The 26,634-nt window shown below is 42.4% G+C and overlaps 1 protein-coding gene across 3 annotated transcripts in view; it reads left to right on the top strand.

The window, feature by feature from the left end:
• LOC118114808 (metal transporter CNNM4) overlaps positions 1 to 23,906 on the top strand; it is a 41,586-nt gene extending 17,680 nt beyond the window's left edge. For 2 of the 3 annotated variants that reach the window (XM_035165497.2, XM_035165496.2), the window contains 8 exons: positions 5,643 to 5,786; positions 6,037 to 6,171; positions 8,090 to 8,259; positions 15,953 to 16,049; positions 17,400 to 17,462; positions 19,633 to 19,689; positions 21,529 to 21,707; positions 21,845 to 23,906. In XM_035165497.2, the coding sequence (XP_035021388.1) occupies positions 5,643 to 5,786; positions 6,037 to 6,171; positions 8,090 to 8,259; positions 15,953 to 16,049; positions 17,400 to 17,462; positions 19,633 to 19,689; positions 21,529 to 21,707; positions 21,845 to 22,099 (1,100 nt within the window). In that variant the 3' untranslated portion in view covers positions 22,100 to 23,906. The remainder of the gene's footprint in view (positions 1 to 5,642; positions 5,787 to 6,036; positions 6,172 to 8,089; positions 8,260 to 15,952; positions 16,050 to 17,399; positions 17,463 to 19,632; positions 19,690 to 21,528; positions 21,708 to 21,844) is intronic. The other variant, XM_035165500.2, reaches the window with a different exon arrangement.
• The last annotated feature ends 2,728 nt before the right edge of the window (positions 23,907 to 26,634 follow it).

Below are 26,634 nucleotides of genomic sequence, written 5' to 3'. Positions count from 1 at the left end.
AATATTTACTAACTCCCGAAATGTTGATACATTTTCTGTCCACTGACTAACGGATATTAATTTCATCATCTTTTCAGCTATAGTCGTCTTCTTATTGTTTTTAATCAAGACCACGGTGCTGGTGCTGCAGGGTTGTTTGTTTATTATCCTTCCTCGTAATTATAGGGTATATCTGGCAGTGTAATGCTTGGTCAAATAAACTACACACACACACACACACACACACCCCTCTTGTAGCTCGTACCATGTGACACTGTGAGACACTGTTGTGCATTGTCTTGGTGTGGGATAGCCTCTATGGTTTATATTTCAGCTCCACTCTCATGCTTTTGTCAGCAGGTACTCACCAAAACACGCCCAAACCTTGACATGGCACTGGTGAGGATGCGGTTATGGGATGCTAGGAAGTAGTTATGTTACTAAAACAATTAGAAATGAATCTACAAAGCAGAGTGCAGCCATTTGAACTGTGACTTTCCAGCCTCACTGTCCTTTAAGAGTAACTCGATCTGCATGGCCCTCCACTCTTAGCTGGAAAAACAGGTTTGAAGAGCTTGACCACTCCTGCACAACAACCCTTTGTGTGTGTGTGTGTGTGTGTGTGTGTGTGTTTGTGCATGTGTGTGGACTGTTTTTACACAAGTGTGAGTGTGAGCTTGCACATGCATATTTGCAGCCGTGCGTCTTTGTTTAATCCCCTCGCAGCGTGCATGTTTGGCCGTCGGTGGCTGTGGTCACTGCTGCTGATATGTGGGCTGTGTTTTGTGCGTGGGCGGTATGCGTGTGGCATTCCTTTCCCATACAGAACCCATCGCTCTGCCGCTCCACTCGTCTTTTTTTGTTGTTGATGTAACATGTCAACAAACAGGCCGGCTCTCGGGCTGGTGGCGGAAGTGCCACAGGCCAGAGAATCCACCGGGAAGGTCACCCCACCTGCTGGGATTATCCGTGCATGTGCAAAAAAAAACCCAGCGATGGATGGATTCGGTTCAATTAATGACTTGAAAGGGAGAAAAGCTCACTTATTAAATTTCATGGATTAAGTTGAACACATATTAAAAACATGAGCCGGTTGTAAACGAGTGGAAGGGAGTCGACCCAGAGAACTGGAAGCAGAAATGCTGGGAATGTTTTTGTGTGGAATTATTGTTCATCTGGGAGTGAACATGCTGTGATGTGTGTGTTCAGAGAAAGAGACGCTGCAGTCGGTGGCTCGGCAGCGTTGAGTGTTGGTAACAAAGGTCAGTGTGTTTCTCGGTTCCTGTTTTGGCACATCCCTCTTCTCTGTTCTCACAGTGTTTGTCATATTGTGAAAGAATCTGAATTTTTCGTTTACCCCCCCCCCTGCCAAGGTACCAGGTTTCGTTTCGAGGACACACACTGAAAGGAGGTTAGAATTTCTCTTCTTCTGAATCATCTTCATCATCCTCTCATGAGTGGGAAGGTTTTGTTTCAGCTGTTTTCCTCTAATCCAGGTTCAGAGACACTGGTTTAACGCAGCAGTACTCAAATGACTTCTCACTCCCTGTTTATCGGGCTGAAATGACCTGATTTCCGTCGGTGACGTTTGTTAATCGATGAGGCGTCTCTGAACGTCCCCAAGATGCATTGAAGACGCATTTGAGGTCTGATCACGGGACGCATGTGACCACATTCTTTTCTCCCTGTGTAAGCAGATGCATCATGGGCAGTTTGGGAATTGAACAGTGGCTTTCGGGAGCCCTGTGTGTTTGTGTGTCCCTCTCTACTTTCCCTTCTGTTTTCTAACCACAGTCTGTCTGTCTGTGCGAGCCACACGCAACATGCAAATATCAACTCACAAATAACATCCACACAAGATGGCAACGATCTTACTCAAGATATTTAAGCTGTATTTCTGGATGGAGGGAGGAAGTGGAGAGTAATTGATAAAATGTATTTATAACTCAGATGTAGGTCTATAAACTGAGCCTCAATGTGTGACTTCCGAGGGGAGGATTCTAAACATCTGAGAAAGTCGAGCAGCGCCGACAGTATTGACTGTCACCTCAGCTCAGAGTGTGAGGATGGACGACTGAGACCACTGCAGCAAAAACAATAATCTGTTGTGTCAGATTCTCAGTTTGATTAGTGACAGCTGTGTTTATATCGTGTGTGTGAGCCTGAGGTGATCGTGCTGCACCGACTCAGTCACATGATCTCATGTTGTGTGATGAGCAGATCTCATCTGCACACACACACACACACACACACACACACACACACACACACACACACACACACACACACACACACACACACACACACACACACAGGAGCTGGGTGACATTAAATTGTAGACTCAGCTGACGTAGGTCAGACACTGAATGCAAACAACAGCATGCACTTGGCTGAACTTCCGTGTTCCCTGCTTGTGTGTGTGTGTGTGTGTGTGTGTTAGTTAGTGTGTCTGTGTGTCTCTGGGTGTGTGTTAGTTAGTGTGTATGCTCTGAAGAAGTCAATAGACTCTAAATTGACTCTCCAGTAACTGGGGGTAAGTATGTCCCCTGGGGTCGTACTTCCTCTGAAATATTGACTCAGCACCACAGGGACACACACACACACACACACACACACACACACACACACACACACACACACACACACACACACACACACACACACACACACACGTGTACACTCGGTGCCTTTTCCATTACATGATGGGTCTATTTTCGTTGCTACAGTGATTCCATGTGTGGAATGAACAATAATCTGTTAATAAATGTCCTCTGAGACATTGTGTCTGTGGGACACTGTTGACGGATGTTCCTCCTTTATTTCTTGTAATCTGTGACGAAACTGGACATTAAGAGACTCACCTTGGGACTTTTCAGTTTCTCTTACGAGCGAAGGGCAGCACGGACTCGTATATTATCTCTGTCAGAACTCTATACCTACTGTGCTGAATCCTTTGATATTTTGAGTTCCCACTATGGGATCAATAATATAAACACTGTCTCCATTCCACTCAAGTATTTTGGTATTAATAATGTTTTAGTTACTTAAGTATTTGCTCTTTCTCTCGTGTCAAATGTTTAATGGTCAAAACTGTCACTGAATACACTGAGTTCTGGATTATCAGTCAAATAAAACAAGAAACTTGCAGCAGTATTTATAAAGCAGATAATAGAATAGAATAGGATGAAAATAACAATAAGAAAATAATCATAAATAACAACCAGACTAAATATGTGGGTTTTGGATTTAGCTCCTCAGATCTTCTGGAAGAACTTGATTAAAACTTGACCTGAAAATAACCTGACGCATGTTTGTGCCTTGTTATTTAGTCATGGCGATGAATGTTCGGCCTTGCTGCTTCCTCTCGAGACGTTAGCGTCCAGACTAAATATACAGCACGTCCTCCGCCCACTCGACGATCTCATGTCCTGACATCACAGACTCCCCCAGTAAAGCCTGCACGCTGGGAAATGGATTCCTCGAAGTTCCTTCTGCTGTTTTCGTGTAGTGAAACCAAACGATGTCGTGTGTGTGTGTGTGTGTGTGTGTGTGTGTGTGTGTGTGTGTGTGTGTGTGTGTGTGTTGGTGTGTGTGCGTGCGCGTGCGTGCGTGCCGTGCCAGTGGCGCCCACTTTGCCAGGGCAGGCAGACATCAAGGACACACAGTCTACACACACACAGAACAAAACCACTTAAAGCCTTTGGTCTTCTTTTAATTGGTGGTCATGTGAGCTCTTTGCAAATCCCATTGATCTGCGTCTCTTTTTGGAAACAAAGATAGTCGACGGACCTTTGTGATTTCTCGCTGTCTCTACCTCTTCTTCTCTTTTGTTTCATCCCCTGTCACGCCACGGTAGCTTGGCGGTTTTGGGCACATGGAGAAAAACAAGTCTGTGTAGTAAAACAGAAGAGAAGACGACTCCTCCTATATTTAGGAATCGACTCACTCGCCGTCACCTGCTCAAATCCAATCACTTAAGTGTGTGTGTGTGTGTGTGTGTGCGTGTGCGAAGGTCATTTACACCAGTTGCTTGCATGTGCTCCCCGTGTTTGTGTGGGTAGAAGGAAGGAACTGCAGTCGGGGATCGAACCCGTTATATCCTACGAGTGCTTCCCTCTGGCAACATCATTAATAATTTAGAGCATCAGCGGGTTGAACTCAGCGCTCGCTGGGACGCGGCGTCTCTCTGCACTGTGAAGGCTTTGTCATGTGGAGAATGTGTGTGTCTGTCTGTGTGTCGTTGTGTTGTACAGTAACACTTCAGCGACCAAAGTCCAGACCCAGCCCCGGCTCTAATGACCTGTACACATTAACAGGCTATTTGTGGTGCAAGCGGAGCGTGTGGGCAGATGGGTTAATGTTAGAACAGAACCGTTGTCGGACAGGGAATCCAACACGATACGATTGTTTGTCATGATTTAAGGGGCTTGGCAGCGCGCAGTTCTGGCCTGAGTCACAGCAGCTTTACGAGTTCTGCAATGTGTGTGTGTGAGATGTCGTGTGTTGAAACTTCAACAGGAGAGAGTGCAAACGGTGATGGTTTCTAACCTGCTGTAGTAATCTGAGGGGAAGACGCAGAACGGAAACAGTCAATGTGGGGGTGTCACAGTAGCTATAGATGACATGTAGTTACAGACAGGAAGCATCTGTCTGAACCTGAATGTCACTCAGTGGAGCGCACGTCTCCACTGAGGCCTTAACCCTTCCATATCAGTTCCCTTTTAAAGATCCATGAATTTATAATATAATACAATTCATGAACTTATAACTTGCTGATGTCTTTTTGACTCTTGCTGCTGTAATACTGCAAATGTCCCTGTTGTGTGACTAATAAAGCATTTCATATCTTATCTTATTCCCTGGGAATATCATGGAACCATAAAGAGAGTGATTTAAAAACAACCCCTGGTTCCGCCCCCTGATCCAGATCTGAACCACAATTTAATGGGTTCTAACCTGACCTACATCACATCCTTCACATCCATCCACTCTGTGCTCTGTCCAGTAGTTTTTGTGTAATCCTGTTAAACCAAGAGACAAATAAACAAACAGCGACGAAACATAACCTCCTTGGTGGGGGGGGGGGACAGAGACAGACAGAGACTCGAGACTCTATCTTTACATTTCATTGGTCGTTCTGTGTTTTTCATTGACTGGTTCTCTCTAAAATCTACTTCATGACTCCACAAGGTCGAACAACTACATCTGAGTTTTTTCCTCTTTCATTAAATGTTTTGAAACCTGCGTTTTCAGAGAGTGGACGATGTGGATAAAATCTTCTACCCCAGGAGGTGTAATTTAATATTGATAATTCTGATGATTTAATGACCCGACTGGAAAGTTCTGCTTTTGGGTGATGTAGAGTTCAAACAAAAAGAAAAGTAAAAACAAAAGTCAAACTGTCCCCAGTCTGTCAGTTGTCTTTTCTACGCTGTAAGAAACATTCAATGCACAACTCAATAATATCATGCAGTTCAGTTTCTGGTTGTAAATTGTACTGAAGTTCTGCATTTCTTCTGTTTTTTTTATGATGCACATCTTCTGTAAAGGACACAGACAGACAGACAGAGAGAGATTTCTCCATTCATAATTAGTTAGATGCTTGTGTGTGGAAGGAATCGATGAATAAATGAAGTAAAGCCGCTTGTGTTTGTCTCCCTCAGGAAAGTCCCACCTGGCCATTGTGCAGAAGGTGAACAACGAGGGGGAGGGAGATCCCTTCTACGAAGTGTTGGGCCTGGTCACCCTGGAGGACGTGATCGAGGAGATAATCAAATCAGAGATTCTGGACGAGTCGGACCTTTACAGTGAGTTCGACTTTGCTTTGTTTATCAGGTCTTATCACCGGGCCAGTCACCCAGTCTGCAGATAAAGATGTTTTCATCCTCATGTTAGATATTTCATTAGTTTATTATTCGTTATCTTATTGTTGTTGTATATGAAAGATGCACGTCAACACAGAACAACCAAGATGATTCAGTGTTGCTGTAAAACCACGATAATCCAGGTTAATGAATAACTGTGTGTGTCTGTGTGTGTGTGTGTCTCATTTCTCAGCTGATAACCGCACCAGGAAAAAGGTGGCGCCCAATAAGAATAAGCGAGACTTTTCTGCCTTCAAGAACGAGAATGAGTCGAATGTGAAGATCTCCCCTCAGCTGCTGCTCGCTGCTCATCGCTTCCTGGCTACAGGTGTGTGTTTTATCTTCAGGACCTTTTCAGCATAAACACTGACCGGGGGGGGGGTAGCTGTATGTCAAGTATACATTTGAACATATGTCTAAGTTATGTTGCTGCAGATTCTCTCATGCCTCCATCTGACAACCAAGGCTGTTCCATTACAGCGAAGAGGTTATGTTTGTTTATTTGGACGATCTATTTATGATCCATGCAACATTCCAGCCTGCGCCTCCCGCCACAAGAAGACACTGGAATCCAGCCAGCTGCATGGATGTGATGCCATCGCTGCCACGCTCCGGAACGTGTTGCGGTGTCTGCTTAGCGAGCGTTGGCTGATATGCTCTGCCAGAGGCAGTTAGCACTAGCCGCTGCTAGCGTGACCTAGCACTTCCTCGATCTCCCAGACACTGTGGTGTAGCAGCGTGCCAGAGTCTTCCTCTGCAGGCATTACGTCAGTGTCTGCTTACGTTGTTTCTGTTTTCTTTCTCAGGATGTTGGTCTCATTTTTCTTACTCGATTCATTACACAGGAATTCACTTTTTCATTTTTTTTAGAGGTTCTGTTTGGTCGGTCACGCATTCCAGACCAGGAAGTTACTGTTTCCTTGTTTATCTTGTAAAGATGAATGATCACTTCCCAGCTGTTTTTAGATGTTTGGGTCTGATTTCTGTTGCCGCGGACATAAGACATCTGAAGTATCACTGGCCTCGGACTGAAGTGTTCCAGATTAATGTAACGCTTCAGAGCGCACGTAGATTTTTTTTATTCTCAATCCGAAAAACAAACACATTAATAGGCTGTGAAACGTATTCCATTCAGTTCTATGTCCTTGTGTCTGTACGTATCTACGTGGGTGAGCCGGCGTTGTATTGCCTGTACATTTAGCTCGTATGATCCTCGTCTGTTCTGCACCACGAAGCGTACGTCTTTCAACATTGACGTCAGATCTTTGCTCCACTGATGCCTAAAGCTCAGTCGTCAAGTCAGTTCATCCCTTGTGAATTCCAGCACTGGACTCGTATGCCTCGCCTCTCACTGTGTGCTGCAAAGGGTTTTGTTTGCATGCTGGAGTCTTTGTTCTCCGTCTGGGTGGAGACCGAGGCACTTATGTCTGAGCTCTGGTTGCAACAGGCCGACTCTCAACAGAAATGTACGAAGAACAAACACATTTCACCTCTTCACCTTTTTTAAAGGGGGCAATGCACATCAATCATCATCGCTGTGTGTTCAATGTTCTAGTGCTACCAAGTTGAAACCAGCAAATAATTAGACTAAAGTCAATGTCCCATGTGCTTTTCTTTCATTAGCGTGACAAAGAGCTGATCTTTATTTAAATGCATCTGAAAGTTCTAACACTAATTCACCCACGTACGTTTATTTCACTGTGTTTACGTTTAATGCTTCGTTAAACTCTGCTCATTGTTAATTGTTGGTTCGCCTGTTGTATCAACAGCATCGTGTATGAATCACACATATTTCATCTGGTACTACACTCAACCACGTGAATGAGAGAGTGGCTGAATCGCTGTTGGGTGTCAGCCAATCCACCTAAAGTAATAAAAGTAATAAGAGTCATAAAGTCCTATTGGCAAAGTGGTTGAAAAGTGTCAGTAGGTGTTAATGGAATGTACGTATTAAAATCTGACTGCAGTATCCACAGATTATTACAGTGTATGTGTGTAAAGTGTGTTCAAATGTTCATATTTCTTGTATGTTTGGTTATGATTATTTATTTGATGCAACAAAAACAGGATGCAATGTCATGATTGCATGTATCTGTGGATCCTCACTTCCACGGCTCCGTCCCTCAACCTGTACGACACAGACACTGAGTCCAAGTTTGGAGGACGTGGAGACATTCATCTTCATATACAGTTTATGATCTTTAGCTTCAAGCTAATGAAAAGGTCTCTCTCTCTTCTTCCTGCAGAGGTGAGCCTGTTCAGCCCGTCGCAGATCTCAGACAAGGTGCTGCTGCGAATCCTGCGGCACCACGAGGTGATCCAGGAGATCAAGTTTAACGACAGCGACAAGCGCTCGCTCAATCACTACGTCTACCAGAGGGGCAAACCTGTGGACTACTTCGTTCTCATCCTGCAGGTATGAAATAATACTGCTACTTGTTTATCATCCGCTTGGGTTCTGGGAGTTTCTCTGGCTGCTGTCTCAGGAAAGAGAGAAAGTAGTTTTGGCTCATACTGGATTCAGACTGAAGTTGTTTTGGATTTCTTATTTTTTTCCACATACACCCACACACACACACTAATAGTTTAAAACATCCCCCTACACACTCCCACATACACACCAACACATGTGCAAACAAGGTAAAAATCTACTTTTACACAAACTTGCATTGTCAGATGACTGATGAGGCCTTCAGGGGCAGTGTTTTCTGTGGGAGAAAGGAACTCCCTTCACCACAGACCTTTTTAACTTTGCAGAACTTTTACCTGAACAAAAAAAACTATATAACACACTAGAGGAAAGAAACACTGGAAAAGCAACATATGTCTCCTTTAACGTTTAGTTTATTGACAGATATTGAGACCAGGTGCTTGAGGAAAAGGTTTAAAAAGTCTTGAGTCTTTGTTGTTATCGCAGCAGCAACAGTTTGGAAGTGTCAACTGTTTCAAAGTCAATTAACTCTGCAAGGAGATTAGTCGTCAACTTTAAGGTTTTAAAGAGCCAGAGCTGGTGCAGTGCCAGGCTGACGGGAGACGGTAAGAACGGAGAGAGGGCGAGGTTTCCACAGCTGTGACCTTGAGCTGAGAGGGTGTGATGGAGGAGGGACGTGACTCTGCTCCTGAAGGACTTCACTAATTGATCCCTGTTATGTAAAATGTTGGCAGAGGGGGGAGGACACTATACCCGTCTACTGTCAGTCAGCTGTCAATACACTAATCCCTCACACACACACACACAGCCTGAGAGTCTCTACCTCCCTCTGTATGTTCACACACTGTAAACACACAAAAGTCACTGACGCCGCTTCTGCACGTTTGTTGTATCTGCTCTGTGTACATGTACACGTGTGCTTGGATCCCACAGGCTGGGAAAAATTACGCTCCATTGTCTTAATCTCACACACATTCACTTCCCACACGTCAGTCGTGTCATTGTCCCCAAACAGTCATTAAGCGAGTCAGATAATCCGGGATCTGTTTCAGCTTTCTCCTCGCCGTCCGTCTTAGTGGGGTTTTCGCCCTGTGGGAGGTCGGACGGCGTCGCGGAGACCCCACATGTGGAATAATCCGCTGAGACCTTTTTTTGTATGGGGAGGCATTTAGTGTCAGCATGCCAGAGAGGGAAACTTTCCACCGCTGCTTTGTCTGAGAGAGATCCTGCTGGAGCCGGGAGACGTAAATAGTTCAGTGTAGAGAGTTTGATTATGGAAAATCCTCTGAGTTTCAGTCAGATCTAAAATAAAATGAGTCGGTTGTCTCTATTCCCACAAAATGCTGCTTTGCTCTCTGTCGGTGCACTTGTGTCAGAGTATGTCTCATTTTAGATGTAGTTTAATTTCAAGGTCTGGGATACAACAACTGTATCATCATTCACATTAAATGCGCTGTTTTCTATGGATCCTGTGCTGGTACATATTCTCATATTCACAAATCTTCATATCCCCTGAAATTTGAGTTTTGGACGGGCCCTTGAGGAGACAGCTTGTGGAAAAGTCCGAGCTCGCGCTGCCCCTGTAAACAAAATTCACATTCCAGGAGGGCTGGTTTGGAAATGGAGGAAACTGAACAGAGAGAGAAGGCAGAAGAAGAAAGATGCAGAGAAGGTTTTGACAGTAGTTAGTTGTGATGCGTGACAACAGCTTATTGATTCTTAAAAAAAAAATCTATATTCTGAGTGTTGGTGTGGAGGGAGTACAGGCAACGTCGTGCCCAGGTGAAAAGGAACGAGTCACTGCCAGGATGTGGAGCGTTTATTGATCTTATGTAGGATTGTTGTGTACAGAGATTGACTGTGCATATAAAGGTGCGGAGTTGAAAAAGTGTATCTTTCATTCTGTGTAATATAGATGACCAGATTTGATGAGGAGGAAGAATTAGACTAAATAAATAAAGACTGACTGAGCTGATCTGTCAGAGGTCAAGGGGGCAACAAAAATATAATCCAAACATACACTATATAAAGATGGATGACTGGCTGCTGTATAAGTCGTTATAATAACATAACATCAACATATCTCATTCATCAGAAAACTATTCCCAGTTCTATGATGTCATTTAATCAGAGACGTGATGAAGAAGTCAGAAAATGACGTCATGCGTGGATCAGAAATACATTTTCCCCAGTGTCTCTGCTTCCTTCAGGACTGTAGGCTCGATGTTTCTATAGATCGGGAAATGTATTTATGATTCTATGGTAGGAATGATGTCATCATGACATGACATCATCTTTAAAGACTGGCTGCTCCCATTGTGAGAACACAGTTGGAGTAACAGATTGAATGCTGGGAAATACTGTGAACAAGGCACGGGAGGTTCGCTGTGACTCTCCAACACTGAGTCCTGTAGAGAGGAGAGATCATGAGAAATAAAAACACAAGATACAGATAATTCAGTGTCCTTGTTCCACTCCTTTTATAGCGCGTGTGCATGTTTTTCCATGGTAGTGATGTTCTCTGTCTGTCGACAGGCTGTTTGTTTATGAGCAGCGTGATTCATGCCTCTGTAAAGATGCTCTGTGATTCTCACAGTGTCAGGATCACATCGTGGTTCTGGAAACTTCAACCCGGTCATGATCTTGGGAAATGTTTTAATGAGATCAATTCCGGACCAAAGAGATGTGGGATGTTTTCCCCCCTCTACTAAATGAATTGGGTTTCGTTAACTTTAACTGTGTTGGTTAAAAACATTCGGCTGTAAAGTATCTTTACTCCCGAGGCTTATAGACCTTTTTGAAAAAACACTTATGACATTTTCCTTCGCTATTTGTTTGTTGTTGACAGTTTTCTAGGTGACAGTCAAATCTAGATTTTGTAGGTTTTTACTGAAAGATTCTAGACGGTGTCTTCTCCTCCTCTAAGGTAATCTTGAGTTCAGGGGAACTGAGCCTGTTTCCTTTGTAATGATAAAGGAGGTGCACTGTGCTTCCCTTTCCGCTCCTCCCATAGTGCACCATGGTCCACCCATCATTCCCAAAAAAAGAAATGATTGACTTTATTTTCTTAAGCTATGTCTAAAATAAAACAAAAAAAACTGGTTTCTGGTGTTGTGGTCATTTTCATTATTGAATAATTGGTCAGTGACGAGTGGATGTCCTCAGTTTGCTTATTTTGTCTAGACCAACAACCCCGAATTAAGTTTATTTATTCTATAAATACTATTGTTGTAGCTGCTTTTCTGGATAATCACAGAATTGTGAGCAACTATATAAACATATCCGCTGTGTGTGTGTGTGTGTGTGTGACCTCATACCATTGACACTTGAGAGTCAGAGAAGGGTTTGACTTTACATTGACTCATAGTTCGTGCTGCGTAAGTGACTCCGTGATCTTGCACAGAACTGACATCAACCATTAACTGAAGTCAGTGGTTCATTTTGTGACACATGGTCACAAACCACTAAACACAGAGGCCTGTGACAGACACACACACACACACACACACCCACAAACCCACACCCACAAACCCACACACACGATCGCATTGCCTGATTTGCTGCTGCTGTTTTTCTTATTATTCTTTTCACCACCAATGGTGTTTTTTAATAACCTGCCTAAAATGTTTAATTAGGCTTGTTTAAAACCTGTGATCACAGATATCTGCAGGTGTTCAGTATAATAGACTATTTCAGGTCTGACTGTCTTCCTCCTATTTTCATAAAACGACTTTTCTTACCTCCAGGCCTTAAACAAGCTCGACTGCTCCTCTGTGGTTACTGACTCCACGTACACCTCCTCTCTGGCAGCGGAGGGTAATTAATCAATCAAGGCGAGAAAGAGCAACGTGTGTTTTAGAAACAGGACAAAAGCATGTCGGCTCGAGACGTCAGCGGGGACACAGAGTTCTCTCACAGGCTGGTGATGAGTCATAGCGCACAAACCTGAACTCCGGCCAAACCCACCTACAGCGCACACCTCACACACAACCAGACACACACACACACACACACACACACACACACACACACACACACACACACCTGTTGATCGTTAAGCTGGGACACAGCCCCAAGGTCGTGTTCTACTGTAATAATATATTAACTTCCTATTTCCCAAAATCCTGAATAGTGACGCTGTCTTTTTCATAGCAAATAATACAAATATAAAGTTTTTTTTATGATAACTTCATATCTTTAGTGAAATCTGTACCAGTTTTATTAAATGCAGTGGTATAGTGTTCTTTTCATTATTAACAATGACATCACAGCAGCTGTTAAAGTAAAATTCTCACTGTTAAGAAATGAGAATCATCATCTGTAAGACCGAGTCCGTGATTGACCTGCACGCTCGATGCCTGTTTTCTAATAAGAGCCCACTGTGGCTCCACCATGTTCCTATTAGTGTTGACAGGCTGCACCATGCCAGTTTGGGAGAACAGGTTTGACCGGAGCCTCCCTCTGTTTCTATTCACGTCTGAGTTTGTGCACGTGGTTCAGGTCTAAGTATTTGACCCCAGGCGCACTGCTCACACATGCTGGGTTTGACCATATGTTGGGAGGTGACCATATGTTGGGAGGTGATTTAACCTTCGTATTAAGGGTGGAATGAAGATGTCACGCTGCTGCAAACCTCTCGGTCTTCAGGTGGACAAATGTAGGATTATGAAAGGAAACGTCCCAGCAATGTGATGTTTGATTTCGTCGGCCAGTGGCTGGAGGCATAATGTTTTCGTTGTTTGTCCGTCCGTCACATTCTTATGACAAATCACAAGTTTGTTACAAACTTTCCATTGGACGCAAAGAGGAACTGATTCGATTTCAGTGGGTGAAGGTTAAAGGGTCAAGGTCGCGGTGCCCTCATGTTCTTTTAAACCACATATATCAAGAACACCTTCTTTACATGTGTTGCAACATTCATTTGGACTCATGGATGACCTGATAGGAACTTCGTGTCAAAGGTCAAGGTCAGTGTGACCTCGTAAAACTTTTTTTTTTGCCTCGTGAACGTGTTATTGTAAGAAATCTTTGACATGATTTCTCGAGTGTGACTTTGGGAAATTACTTCACATTCTGACCAGTCAAAGATGAACTGATCAGATCTCAGTGGCCAAAGGTCAAAGGTCAGAGTGACGTCATATGAATGGATACAAACAACCACAGTGCGCTAATTCTACTTAACTCTACTCCTTATTTATTATTTGAGGACAACAATTTGTGATCTGAGAACATAAACATAAATATTAATCACAGATTAACCAACAGTATAAATAAGTGGTAGTTAAACATTAAACAATTGCGTTGCACTCATACCTTTTTTATTGATGTGTGCGATTACAGAGCAAGCATGTGTTGTAAAAGTCATGACAAGTTTGTTGTTGGATGATTATGATGAGGATGGGCAGCTGCTCGTCTACACCCTGGTTTAATGAAGCAGGCCTGGAGGTGTGGAACAAAATCAGACTACGTTTTCCTTTGCACAAAAGCGTTTTTACTTATTAACACGTGGCTGCAAGATCAGAAACATGAAGCACACATGTTCCTTATCCTTAGGTTTTGTTTTGAACCACTGTCCTGTTTGTTTGTCGTTTCCCAAAAATTACTGAACACGTTTCCCCGAAACTTGGTGGAAGGGTTGGATGAATCAGGGAAGGGAGTTTTTGTTTTTTCTCAACATTTTCCCAGGGAATAATTCATAGATCTTGACGGGAAATAAGATATTTGGGGGTCTGATATCTGTGAGTGTGAGAACGTTAGGGCAGCTTGTCTGAGTTTTACGATTTCCATGAAACTCCATATTTTAGGGGCTGATATCTATGCGTGTCTATGAGTGTATTTTGATCCAAATAGAAATCTGGATCGAGCGGTTTTAAATGTAGTTTAATAAGGGGTTATGTTATTTTCAACCCCTGTACAGCTACAAACCAGTAACATTCACCCATGTGGCCTTAGTTATAAGGCTTGTTTGAATTTAAGGCGACTGTTGGGTGGAGGTATGCTAATGTTTCTACAATACTTCATTATTCCTTATGCATCCCAGATTTCTACAAATTCTCTGCAGCTGAGTTATGAATATATATATATAACATTTCTCGAATCACTTTTGACTGGAGTGGTTAAACCTCTATTTAATAACACTTTGATTCAGGGTCTCGATCCGACGTGACAAACGAGGTAAACAGGGGTGACTTTGTTCAGGTCTCCACCTCTGTGCTCTGACGGTAGCTGCAGCTGCAGATTAGCGGCGCGGCGGCGTGGACGAGTTTAGGTGTGATCACTGTTGACAGTGGTTGCTGAGCGCTTGCTGCTGAGCCGCGGGGAGATGTTGTGAAGTTAATTCAGCGCAGCGTTCGTGATGGGAGCGGCTCACTTCATTCAGTTCACTGCAGGAGGTCTTAAAGAGAAACGTGCACAGGAAATTATTAGTGATTTACAAATATCTGTGTGCTGGATTCACATTAGTAAAAACAAATACAACCTTGTTTAGCCTCATTGACTCGTTGTTTTGTTCCTTGAAACTACGAAATCCTGTAGAAAGTTGTACATGAAGACGGGATGTTAATTTTTAAGTATGAAGTTTAGCCTGAGAGAAACATAAACGATATTATTGATTTTTATGGACAAATCAAATGCTAAATATTCAGTTTATTCTCCACAGATCCGACTCTGTTGGGCGATAACTCATTAACATTATATGGACTGTGACGGTCCTTATCCACTCGTCCCTGTCGGACGCAGCGAGTTCTGTCCATTTCCTTCCTGTCGCTTTTTGATTTTGCCACCTGTTCTGCTTTTATTAGTCCAGGGTGGAGGGAAGGAGGGAAGGAGGGAAGGAGGGAAGGAGGGAAGGAGGGATGACAGTGTGGATTAACTGTGCTGTGTTGTTGCTGCAGTTCACACATTCCAGCGGGCAGATTCGGGCCAACTATCTGTACCAACACGGAGGCCTCCTTCACCCCCTCGTCCTCCCTGTCCTCCCTGTCCTCTCGTCCGTCTCCATGCTTTACTCGTCTGGCTGACATGTGACCTCAGATTTAACCTCATCTCCTCACATCACTCTCACAGCCTCATCTACTTCATTTAAAACTAGTGAACCTTGATTCACCTTGGTTCATATTAGATTGTGATTAAGGCCAAAGTAAACATGTCACCTCCCACTGCTGATGCAGGACTGTCACAGATCTGCTGGCACCTAACACTGTGCCGCCCTCTAGAGGCCAAGCAGTGTCAGTTTATAGAAAAGTTAAAGTCAGGGTTTCACGGCAGAACTAGTTTTTCTGTGAAAGTTATCGGTGTTAGACCAATTTATTATTTGGCAGATTATTCAGGACTATCTGTGGCATTTTAAAATAATCTTCTTATACTTGAATAGGAGTATGTAAGCACTTGCTTTTAGATATACTCAAGTACCTGCTGATTGTATTCCTGAATGCAACCCTAACCCTGCTGCAGGAGGCGGGGTCTAATGTGAGCTGCCCGCTCTAATTGGATCAATGGATCATTGATCGCTATTGTTTAATTAAAAAAATATATAAAAACCAATGTGAACGTATAGCGTACTGCTTTGTAAAAATGTTTTGGAATAGAAAGGGAAAAGAACTTAAGTACAGATGCATGAAAAGTGTACTTGCATAACTTCTTTAACGTCGTCCATGTTTGTTTGTGTTGTTGCTCTCAGGGCCGAGTGGAAGTGGAGGCTGGTAACGAGAACATGAAGTTTGAGACCGGACCTTTCTCTTTCTACGGCGTCATGGCGCTCAGTGCTCCCACACTAGGTGAGTTCAGAATCTCCATCACTCCTCTTCCTCTCCTCTTCCTCTCCTCATCCTCTCCTCATCTTCTCCTCTCCTCTTGTTCCTCTCATCTCAACTCGTCTCCTCATCTCCTCCTCTCAATCAGATGCTTCTCCTGCCACCTAGTGGCAAAATGGTAGATAACTTTGCAGCCATTAATGTCAGGAGGATGGTAGAAATTAAAAATTGAATTGTTCCAGTAAACTATTAAACACTAAAGGAAATATCAAGTCACATTTTTTAGACATATTTGTCTTTACTTTTACTTTCTGACTTTTCCTATTTTTTTCTTTAAGGACATTAATTAATCAGTTACAGTTCATTCCAATCAATGAAAATATAATCTTTTTAAATTATAACAAACCAAAAAGATAAAAAAGTGCCTCTTTTATTCACATTTAAAAAACCTCTTTTCTTTACACACACACACAGAGAGAGAGAGAGAGAGAGAGAGAGAGAGAGAGAGAGAGAGAGAGAGAGAGAGAGAGAGAGAGAGAGAGAGAGAGAGAGAGAGAGAGAGAGAGAGAGAGAGAGAGAGAGAGAGAGAGATTCTTTTATGTGATGACAACACACTACGACATTTGTGAAGTTAAGGGAAGCACGAGAAAACAACGAGAAGAGGAAGTGGTTTTTTCATCAAGAGCATAAACTGGATAAAGTTGAACTATTTAGTAAATATCAAACTACTGATTTTAGCACATATTACTACTGTGTAGATGAACTGGTAAAATTGTTTATTTCGAAACAGGTTTAGTAAATACAGTTCTCTAAATACAAAACTATTTCCGTTTATTATACTGAGGTATTTTGGAAATCTGGTCATTATTACAGGGAACTGAGGAAGTAAAAAGTCCAAGAAAACATTGTGTTCTTTTCTACTGTATAAAATGAAAACCAGATTTTTTTTTAAAGTGCGTTTTCCCTTTTTAGGAATAATACAAACTTTTGCTTGAGTTCACATGTGGGGAGGCTCATATCTTGGATTTCTGAAATTCCTTCTGCTGATGCACCATCATCCTCTTTCCCTTTCTCTCTTTGTCACCTTACAGTTCTTCAGGTGTTTCATGTAGAGAGAAATGTGTGGTGCTTGTTTTGTTTTATCAGTTTTTCAACGTTCCTTCTTTTCCACCAGCGTCGGCCTCGTTTTACCCCAAAACTCACTTCCTGTCAAACACTGTCTTTGAGTGAAGCAGCATTCCTCCATGGTGTTGTGTGTGTCGTTGCCCAGTCTGGAAGCAGACCTGTCTCTCTGTCTCCCACTGTCCCACTGACTCCCTCCCTCCTTCCCTCCATCCTCCTTCCTTCCTTCCTTCCTTCACTCTCTCCTCTCAGCGGCTGCACATCGTCCTCGCCACCTCTCCTTTAAGAGGTTTTCTCTGTTCTCTCGGGTGCCAGGTAAACTCCGGCATGTCTGGGTACTTTAACACCGAGGATGGGCAGGGCTCCGGAGTGGGTGGGTGGGGTGGTTCTGGCTCTCGATTAGAAAAATCTGTTTATCAACTGCCACCTAATCACAGAGGGCAGGATACCGCTTCTTTTGCACAACTTTCTATAAGTTGGAGCAATGAATTCTGGGTTGCACTTCTGTCTAGCTGTCTTCTTCTCCATGTGATTCAACGTAGCTTTAACCTTTAAGCACAGCAAAGAGTGCCATGATGACTTTTTTGGTAAATAAGCTCTTTGTTCAATAAAGGCAACCTCATCTGAACCTCAGTGTTCAGTCAGTGTTTAGTTTGCATGGCAGTGAGGAGGAGGTGAGTCCGTCACACGTGCAGGTGGAGGTCAGAGGTCACGTTGCTGTTCAACACAGAGTTAAATCAGACTCCTGCAGAAGTGACGATGATCTACAGTTAACGAGAGAAGGAAGAAGATAAGAAATCAAGTTATCGAAATGAGAGTTTATCCACTTTAGAGCCCTCAAGTTTATTATTAAGTTGTAAACACTCCTCTTTACGATGAGACACTTAAACGATTCATCTATTAGAAAGACGATCTGCAAAAATGATCGTTATAGATTAATAATAAAAGTAATTTGAAAACATAGGTTGTTTAATTTCAGCCCCTCGTATGTAAATATTTGAGTCTCTCTGGGTTTTCAGGTCTGTTGGAGGGAACTGAAGGAAAAAGGAGCCGTGCATGTAGATGTCACCTGTAAACAAACACTGAGATTACACAGATATGAACCATGTTGTAAAGTAAAGAGTTGAACAAAGAGCATATCTGCCAAAATGTCAGCACCGATTTCCCAAACTTGACAGGAAATGATCACATGGGACTAAGAAGGAAGAAGAGAGGGATTGGACAGAATCCTGAGACACCCAGATGGGACTGTCTCCTCTTTACAGGATAAACTCACATTGTTCCTTTCTCTGTTTTACATCCAAATTTAGATGTAAGACATTGGAAGACAGAATGCGAAGCTGTTGAGATGCAGCCTGTGATATTTTGTTTATATTTCAGATGTTTTTGAACGGACTAAAGAGCTTTAACTTCTGATTGTCGTCTTTTAGAGCTCAACACGTAGTTTAGAGATAACAAGAAAAATCATTAACCCGCAGCCAGTTCCAAATGTGATCCCAGATCTCAGTGTTGTTTGGAATTGGGTCCCATCATCCACCTTAGTTTTAAAAACACTAACTCTCAGAGCACAAGTCTCTACCAAACAAATCTCTATTTGTTTGGTTTAAAGTCACGAAGATCCAGTAGGAAACTTTTCTACAAGGTTCAGGACTTTCTCCATCGCAGCCAAGACAAAAACAATCAGGAGAAAATGTAACGTGTTCATATTTTGGTGACACTTAACTTTGCCTCATTAGTTTGTGAAACACCAGGATGTTGTTGTGAGCAGATATAAGTGTTTATTAATATATTTATGAACAACAGTAACTCCTCATGATGATGATGTATAAACAATTAAGAATGAAAACATAAAAATATAGCTATAAAAATATCAAATATATCCTCATACAAGTAAGAATTGAGACATTGTTGCATTAATAAACACTCAAAATGTCCTTATATGAGACAAACTACTTTACCATGAGTACACAAAAACGTGTATTTATTGTTTGTTTAAACTTAAAAATGAATTTCATCCATAGCTATAAAATGCACTATTCCACTTTTAGGAGATTCAACCTGAAAAATGATCTTTTAAAGCTGAAGCAGATCAGGACATGTATCTATTTATCTTTTTTGTGTACAAAAAACACTTATTATTTGTACATTATTTCATTTATCTGATTAAAGTTTACACTCCACATGAACATGGTTGTGAAACATGAATGTTCAAAGGTTTAAAAACATCTTGTATCTGGAAAAGCTAAATAAGAACCAGGTTAAACAGGGATTTTGAGGCACAAGTTGGAAAGATTTCGACAAAGAAATGTTTTCCGCTGAATCTCTGAAAACTATTTAAGTTGTTTTTCATGACCAAGTGAAATCGAACCACTAACTAGAAAAGTAGCCATTGACGAGCCAGGATTAACTAGATTAACCAGATTAAATAGATTAACTAGTTTAACTGGATTAATTCCCTGAAATCTAACGCGATTGACGTGTCCAGGTAAAACAGTTTCCTATGACTCACTGAGGCCCCCTGCTGGAAGACTCACATCTATGGGTAATAAGAAACATCTGGTAACGAGTCTGCGAGTGTGTGTGTGTGTGTGTCTGTGTCTGTGTGTGTCACATTCATCTGTTGGGTTGGCATCAGCATGAGCTAAACTGTGCGCTTGAGGAAATACATGGAAGTTAGTCATCGTGGTTCCGTTATGTTGGAGCAGAGGTGGAAAATAACAAGCTGAAGGAACCTATTCAGACTTTGAGTGAATTATCAGGTGGCAGCTAAGACTCGGAGTTCAACAGTAAAAGACTCAACCTGCTTGATGTCCTTAAACTGTGTTAGTTCCAGTATTTGTTTCTCTTGGATGCTGTCGCTCCCTTCTAAGATATGATCTTTAGCAATTCTTCATTAAAATGTCCGAACCCAGAGAAACCCCCTGATTTATTCAAGACGTTTGATTTTAATTGAGTCATATCCGCTTTGTGTCTTTTGTCTGTCTCTAGATATAACCTCTGGGCAAACAGTACGACAACGGAAAAGCACAGTTAACCAGTTAGTTGTTGTTTCCTTGAAGGTTGTATTGGCCGCTCGTAATGAATCACGTCCGTTCATTCCATTTAGCTGCGTAACGTGAATTAGACTTTAATGCATCACCTCAGAGTCACATCAGGAAGTTGTTCCTCGGAAATGGAGCCAACAACCCTGAGGCTTTGTTATTTAACAACTCGGACCAAAGACTCTGTCAATACAGATCTTGCGCAGGGTTTTTATATTTAAGTAACAATTCAAATACTTCATAATAACTTTCTGTGGATTTTATATTCGTTTTTGAACGTCCACATTTGCAAATTTGGGTCAAGCTAGAAAATAAACAGTGTCCCAACCCAACCGAAAACAATTATTCAGTTATTTATGATATAATTACATTTAATTGCACTATGTGGCATTTGCAGACACTATATGTTAAATATAAAAATGTTTGAACCGAAATAATGACATTTTAATTTAAATAATTGAGTATATATAAACAATTATTATTGCAAGTATTATTACAACTGCGCTTTACTATATTGTAATTAATAATTTGTCTATAAACCACCTTCCACCTAACGTAGGAGTCATTGTTACTGAGGAATAAATGAATAAACACTTTCTTTATGACTGTTCTCTCGGCTGAACACAGGAAGTTAAAAGGTTAAAGGTTCTGACAGTTTATTCTTTTCTGGCTACATGTTTTCTTTTTCAAAATAAGAGCCTGTACAGCAGAATGAATATAGTTTCCACCTCTGTTAATACGCCTGATCTCAGTCTGCATCCCGCTCTGCTCAGCATTCAATACAAATACTGATTAAATACGTGAGTAAGTAACAAGTTTGGTTGGTGGACGACATCTTTTAAAAACAAAGATTGAGTCACAGCTTGTTTGGAAATTTTTGTGAGTCATCGTCTTTGGGCGTGAGCGACACAACATGTCGCTGCTGCGTCCGTTGAAGAAAAGGTGTGAACACATGCTCGTGACGCTGTAACTGAACGTTGACTTGTTTGTGTGTGCGTGTGTCTCCCCCACCCTGCCCCTGTTCCTCTTTCAAGTTTAATTTTGTGTTTCTGTTTTAATGTTGTGCGTTATCTGTGTGTTGCGTGTAACATTCATTCATTATTAGGCTGCATTTTAACCTTAACTGCATCTTGTCTGTCGTTGACCACTGAGCCATTAACCCTCGAATGGCTTTGAAGCAGTAGCTGTAGACCGATGACTCCGCCTTGACAGGATGGAAGTTTTGCAGAATCTGTCTTTCCGAGGCTAATAACCTTTTCTATATATGTGTGTGTGTGTGTGTGTGTGTGTGTGTGTGTGTGTTTGTGTTTGTGTTTGTGTTTGTTTGTGTGTGTGGGCAGAGTTTCGTTCTCCGTCTCACCTCAGCGGGTTGAACCGAACAGCGTCTCTGAGCGGAGCGGACCGGACCGAGTCCCTCTCCGTCAGCGGCAGCAACAGCCAGCTCAACAACAGCTTCACCTCGCAGCAGTACACGCCCGACTTCTACGTCCGAGCCCTCAGTGACCTGCAGCTTGTTAAGGTTGGTTATGATGACTTCATATCACTGAACGCAGCCCAGTTAATCTTATAAAGAACCTTTATCTACATGTTGTGGAGGCTGAACGCAGCCCAGTTGTGTGTGATCCTTGTCTTTAACTCCCCCCCCCTCTCCGTCAGATCACACGGACTCAGTACCAGAACGGCCTGATGGCGTCCCGTCTGGACAGCACGCCTCAGTCCCCGGAGAGCGGCCACAACACGGTTTGCCTGGATCAGACCACTCCCCCCGCCAACGCCAACGCCACCACCATCACGTACCTGGACTCCACCGCAACGGAGAACGGGCCGGACGAGACGACGCTCCTCCTCCTCAACGAGCAGAACTCACCGCACACAGCCAACCACCACAGCCAGCTGGAACACAACATTTGACCCCCCCACCCCACCCCCCACGTTTGCACGCATGCACTGCTACGCTCGGATATATGCTGAGGAGGAGGAGAGGAGGAGTGTGTGTGTTGGTGTGTGTGAGAATGGGAATGCAGACAAATGCCAGGGCCAGGCCCGGAGAAACAAGCCATGTGCACGCATATCGTTGAATATGCAAGAATTGAACACGACAGACATGCACCCAGACAAACCAAAATGCATCATGGGAACTCTCCTTGTACACTTTTCACATAAAGAGACTCGCCAAACTACAGAACTCATCTAGTTCACTGAAATCAAAAGGATATCTGCATCTGTGCACGTGTATGTGTGTGTGTGTTTGCGTGCTCCTCGTGTATTAACTGACGACAAAGATCTGAAGGACCTGCTTCTTTGGACCAGAAGGCTCCTCCCCTCTCTCTTGCCCGTCAAAGCAGTCGCTCTTCGGAGGCCTCGCCCATCCTGCGAGATTCGTCCTCGATTTGTTTGTGTGTTTTTACGTGTGTGTGGGTGTGTGTGTGTGGGTGTGTGTGTGTGTGGTCCCTAATCAGACTCAGGGAGACTCCCCCCAGTACGGACATGCAAGTGCAGCAGTGGAACGTCTAGAACCCAACCCGCCGCTAAATGTGTAGGACCCTGCGTTCCACCACCCTCACAGCTAGAAGACTAAAGACGACCCCAGCATGTCAGCGGAGCTCAGACAAACTAATATATGATCCATAGACATTTATAGTCAGATATTTATTGTCAAATCATGTGTGAGACTGACACACAAGACTCCTACTGACTCTGTTGTCGTTTGGTTTAGGGGAGTGTGGGTGGATTTCTACAAGATAAGAAATATACACACATATTTATATGTGAATGTATATTTATATATAAATTCCTTCTTGTTTCCTGTAACGAAGCAGAAAGTAGCCCAGAGCCTTTATCCCCGAGTCGGTGAGAGATTCAGCGATAGACTGTAATTGTGATTAAGACAATCAACATGATGAATGTGTTCAATGTGTAGGGTACGTTAACTGTGGCAGCCCCCCCCCGGGCATCTGACCTGTCCTCTGCATCTCGATGACAGATCCTAAAAGACGAGATGGGCAGATTTCCGATAAATCAGTTTTCACAGAGGTGAAAATGTTTGATTTACTTTACAAGAAACGGTGGTTTGTATGTGTGTGTGTCCGTATGTGTGTGTATGTGCGCGTGTGTGTGACCAAAATGGCCATCAGCAGCAGACTTGGTGGGAACAGAAACCAAAAGAGGGAAGCTTTATCACCTCGTGACTAGAAAATACTATAAGAAATCAGAGATTTTATTTATTTGGTTTAACGTGTGTGTAAATATATATTTTTGTCGATGAGCTGGGGCGAGAAATCAGATTTTTATTTTGCCTCATTGTGAGATTTTACGTGTTCCATGTTCTTTTTGCATTCAGTGGTTATTTTGGGGTTTTTTAATCAGTCGTGGGGGAAAGGGTCACTCTCGCTTAATGAGCAGCGACTTGACCGTTAGTCGTTGTTTTATGTTTCTGTAGCTGAGCACACGGCTCAACCCTGACGTCGAGCAACGCTTTGTCACTTTAATTGGAAAATAATGTGTATGTTTTCACAAAGAATGGGTATTTTTTTTTTTTTGCTCACACTCCAGTTAACTGTACAATCTGCTGAGATTTTAAAGTGAACTTTATCCCCAAAAATCTCACACATCATGTGTCATGTAATAGATTTCTCTGATTTCAGAGCCACAGATATCAGATATTTATAATTAAATGTTTTCAGTGATATACAACATGAGAAATAAACCATACATCCAGTTTTTGTTTTTCAAAAATCAAAGTTAATTTTTGCACATTCACACGGTGGAGATTGACCTGTGCACTGACCAGAGAGCAGTGCAACCTCCCTCAGCACCGCGCCATGTTGTTTTCCCACCTAAAACCGTAGAGTGTAAATAAAGATGGACGACGCAGCTCCACTTCTTCCCATTGTACAGAAGTGAAGCCAAAAATGTCCCAGACTAGGGTCGGCCATCTTGTGCAATTTGAAGTAAGCGATCGAGGGGTGAAGCCGCGGTATCGAGGTCCCACCCACGTTTTAAAATCATCAAATAACTAATTAAAACCAAACTTACCAGAAACTCGAACATAAGAGCTGCCTCAAATGACAGAAACCATCTCTGATGTGTTTTTTGCTAACGCGGAGGGGGCGGGGTTTATGCCCCACACTGCAGCCATCTTTAAAAAAAACGTCTTATGTTTAAAACACACTAATCACAGGCGAATCCAACAACCTCCCCTCTGCTCGCTCAATGTTGTCAAAGGGGATTCTGGGAAATGGAGGATGTCAGAAAAATAACTAAGAGAGGAAAGTTGTTTCTGACTTTTCTTTTTCTGTTGCTGCTTTGTGAAATCAACAACAACACGAGATTTCAAACCAACGCCGACATGTTTCCAGTCACTTCATCCAACTTCTGCCGATGAACGAACACTGTGAAGTTTTGTCAGAGTAAAAAAAAAAAAAGTCAAACTAATCAGAACAGAAACTCCTCCTGTGCTTCGTCAGTCACTGTCAGCATTTTTTTCAGCCTCTGCTTTCAGATTCATGATGACTTCGTTTCTGTTTTTCAGTTACTTGGAATAACTTGTTAGTTGTGATGATTGAATCATGGCCTGTTGTGATTTTCACTGTTGGGTAAAGTTTAAATGTCACAATTTTCCAGGTAATCTGTGGATTTCCATAAGTGTTTTCAAAACTTATTTCTGGGTATTTTAGCCAAAGATTTTTCCCTTCAAACCAACACACGAGTTGCATCTGAAGAAAGAAGCTGGTGTCCATTTATTCTTCTGCCAAAAACAAAGTGGTGATAATCTGAAGACTAATTGGACTTTAACGTGTCGTGTTGTTCGCTGAAGCGTCACATGGGTCCGAGCTGTGTTTTCCTCTTTTCATATTTATGCCAAATAATTTATCAATTATTTGAACTGAACTTTGATGCTTTGTCTGTTTGTCTTCTACATCCAGTTTATTATTATTATTTTTTTTTTTTGGACCCAAAGGGTTAAAGGTCGTTCGGAGGCAGCGAAAGTGAGTTTTCCTCGCGCCGCCAGAAAAACACTAGTGAATGCGCCTTTTTTTTTTTAAACGTCTTTTTCTTCTATTTTATTTTAAACTGTAAAATGTTCACAACAACACTATTTACATTTCAATGTGGAGATTCAAGACACTAAAATGGAAGCAGCCTGGATTTTTTTTTGTCAAATTATCGGCCGGGTTAAACGTCAGTGGGAGGAGACGGGGGAACAGTTCCCAACTTTGTGACCTCGCAAAGTTTGTTTTCATGGTTTGTTTTCTGACAAATTTAAAAGTTTATCCCTAATATTAAAGAAAAGGAAGAAAGGAAGGTTTTGCTCACAGGCTTGACGAGTGTTCCTCAGCTGCTCGTTACTTCTGTGAGTCACTAAACCTGACGTGTGAAGCCCTGGAGGGAAACTTACTCGCCTACACGAGTGAATAAAAGTAGATTCATCCCAGATATTAGTGGCCAAACTCCCTGCATATTTACATTTTATTTATATTGTATTATTCATGTATCCATAAGGTAAATGGATATTTACTTTGCTGGATAATAACACATCATTAACAACGTCCAGTAGATTGTAAATAAAGATGGACGGCGCGTCTCCACTTACTTCCACTATCAGGAAGTGAAGCCAAAATATCCAGGAGAGGAACGCGCCGCCATCTTTCTCCTGAAGTCTAATTAGAGTCTGTACGGTAGCGTTCGGCATCGACGTCCACCTGATACCTGATACCTGAGCTCGACCAATCCTGAGTCAGCCTGAGCTGTCAATCATGACGTTTCACCCGGTTTCTGTGGCATCAAATAAGTGATTAAAACCAAATTTACCAGAAAAACACCTGAACAAACATCAGCGTGATAAGAACTAAATAAAATGACGTAAACCTTTGAGAAAATTAGTTTGACATTTGTCCTTTGACTAATTAGTTGGTTTATGTCCAATCTACTAACATGGAGGAGGAGGGGTTCACGACCTGTACTTCATGTCGTCGTCCATCTTTATTTACAGGCGACGCAACTTTATAAAGAATATAAAACCTTTTATTCCTCCTGTTATCTCATCCTAACTTGTACTTTTATGATCTCACACGTTGTTTCCTGTCCTGTTCGGATAATAAAACGTTCCCCAGGCACCAAACCTGCGTTTCAATCCAGAATCTGCACCACAGGGATCAACGGGAGGATGTGGCTAAATATAGGAAACAAGCGTTGGTTTTCACCTCAAGGGAAAAGTTGCACAATTTTGGGAAACCTGTGAATCATGTGTGAGCTCATGAAAACACCTGAGGAGATTCAGAGCTAGATGCGACAATACAAGAGTGGAGCCGTGATAATAATCAGTCTGGAGGGTTGACGGCCCAAATGAGTCGTAGCATAAAGCTGGAAAAATTGTCAATTACTTATTCAATCGCTGCCGTTTTCTCTTTCGAGGTAATTAACCTTTATTTTGAAAGCTACGTTTA

This window comes from Hippoglossus stenolepis, chromosome 9, assembly GCF_022539355.2.
Source record: "Hippoglossus stenolepis isolate QCI-W04-F060 chromosome 9, HSTE1.2, whole genome shotgun sequence".
NCBI classification, from domain to species: domain Eukaryota; kingdom Metazoa; phylum Chordata; class Actinopteri; order Pleuronectiformes; family Pleuronectidae; genus Hippoglossus; species Hippoglossus stenolepis.
The sequence above is the reverse complement of the archived record's forward strand: the minus strand, read 5'-3'. Positions and strand labels throughout refer to the sequence as shown.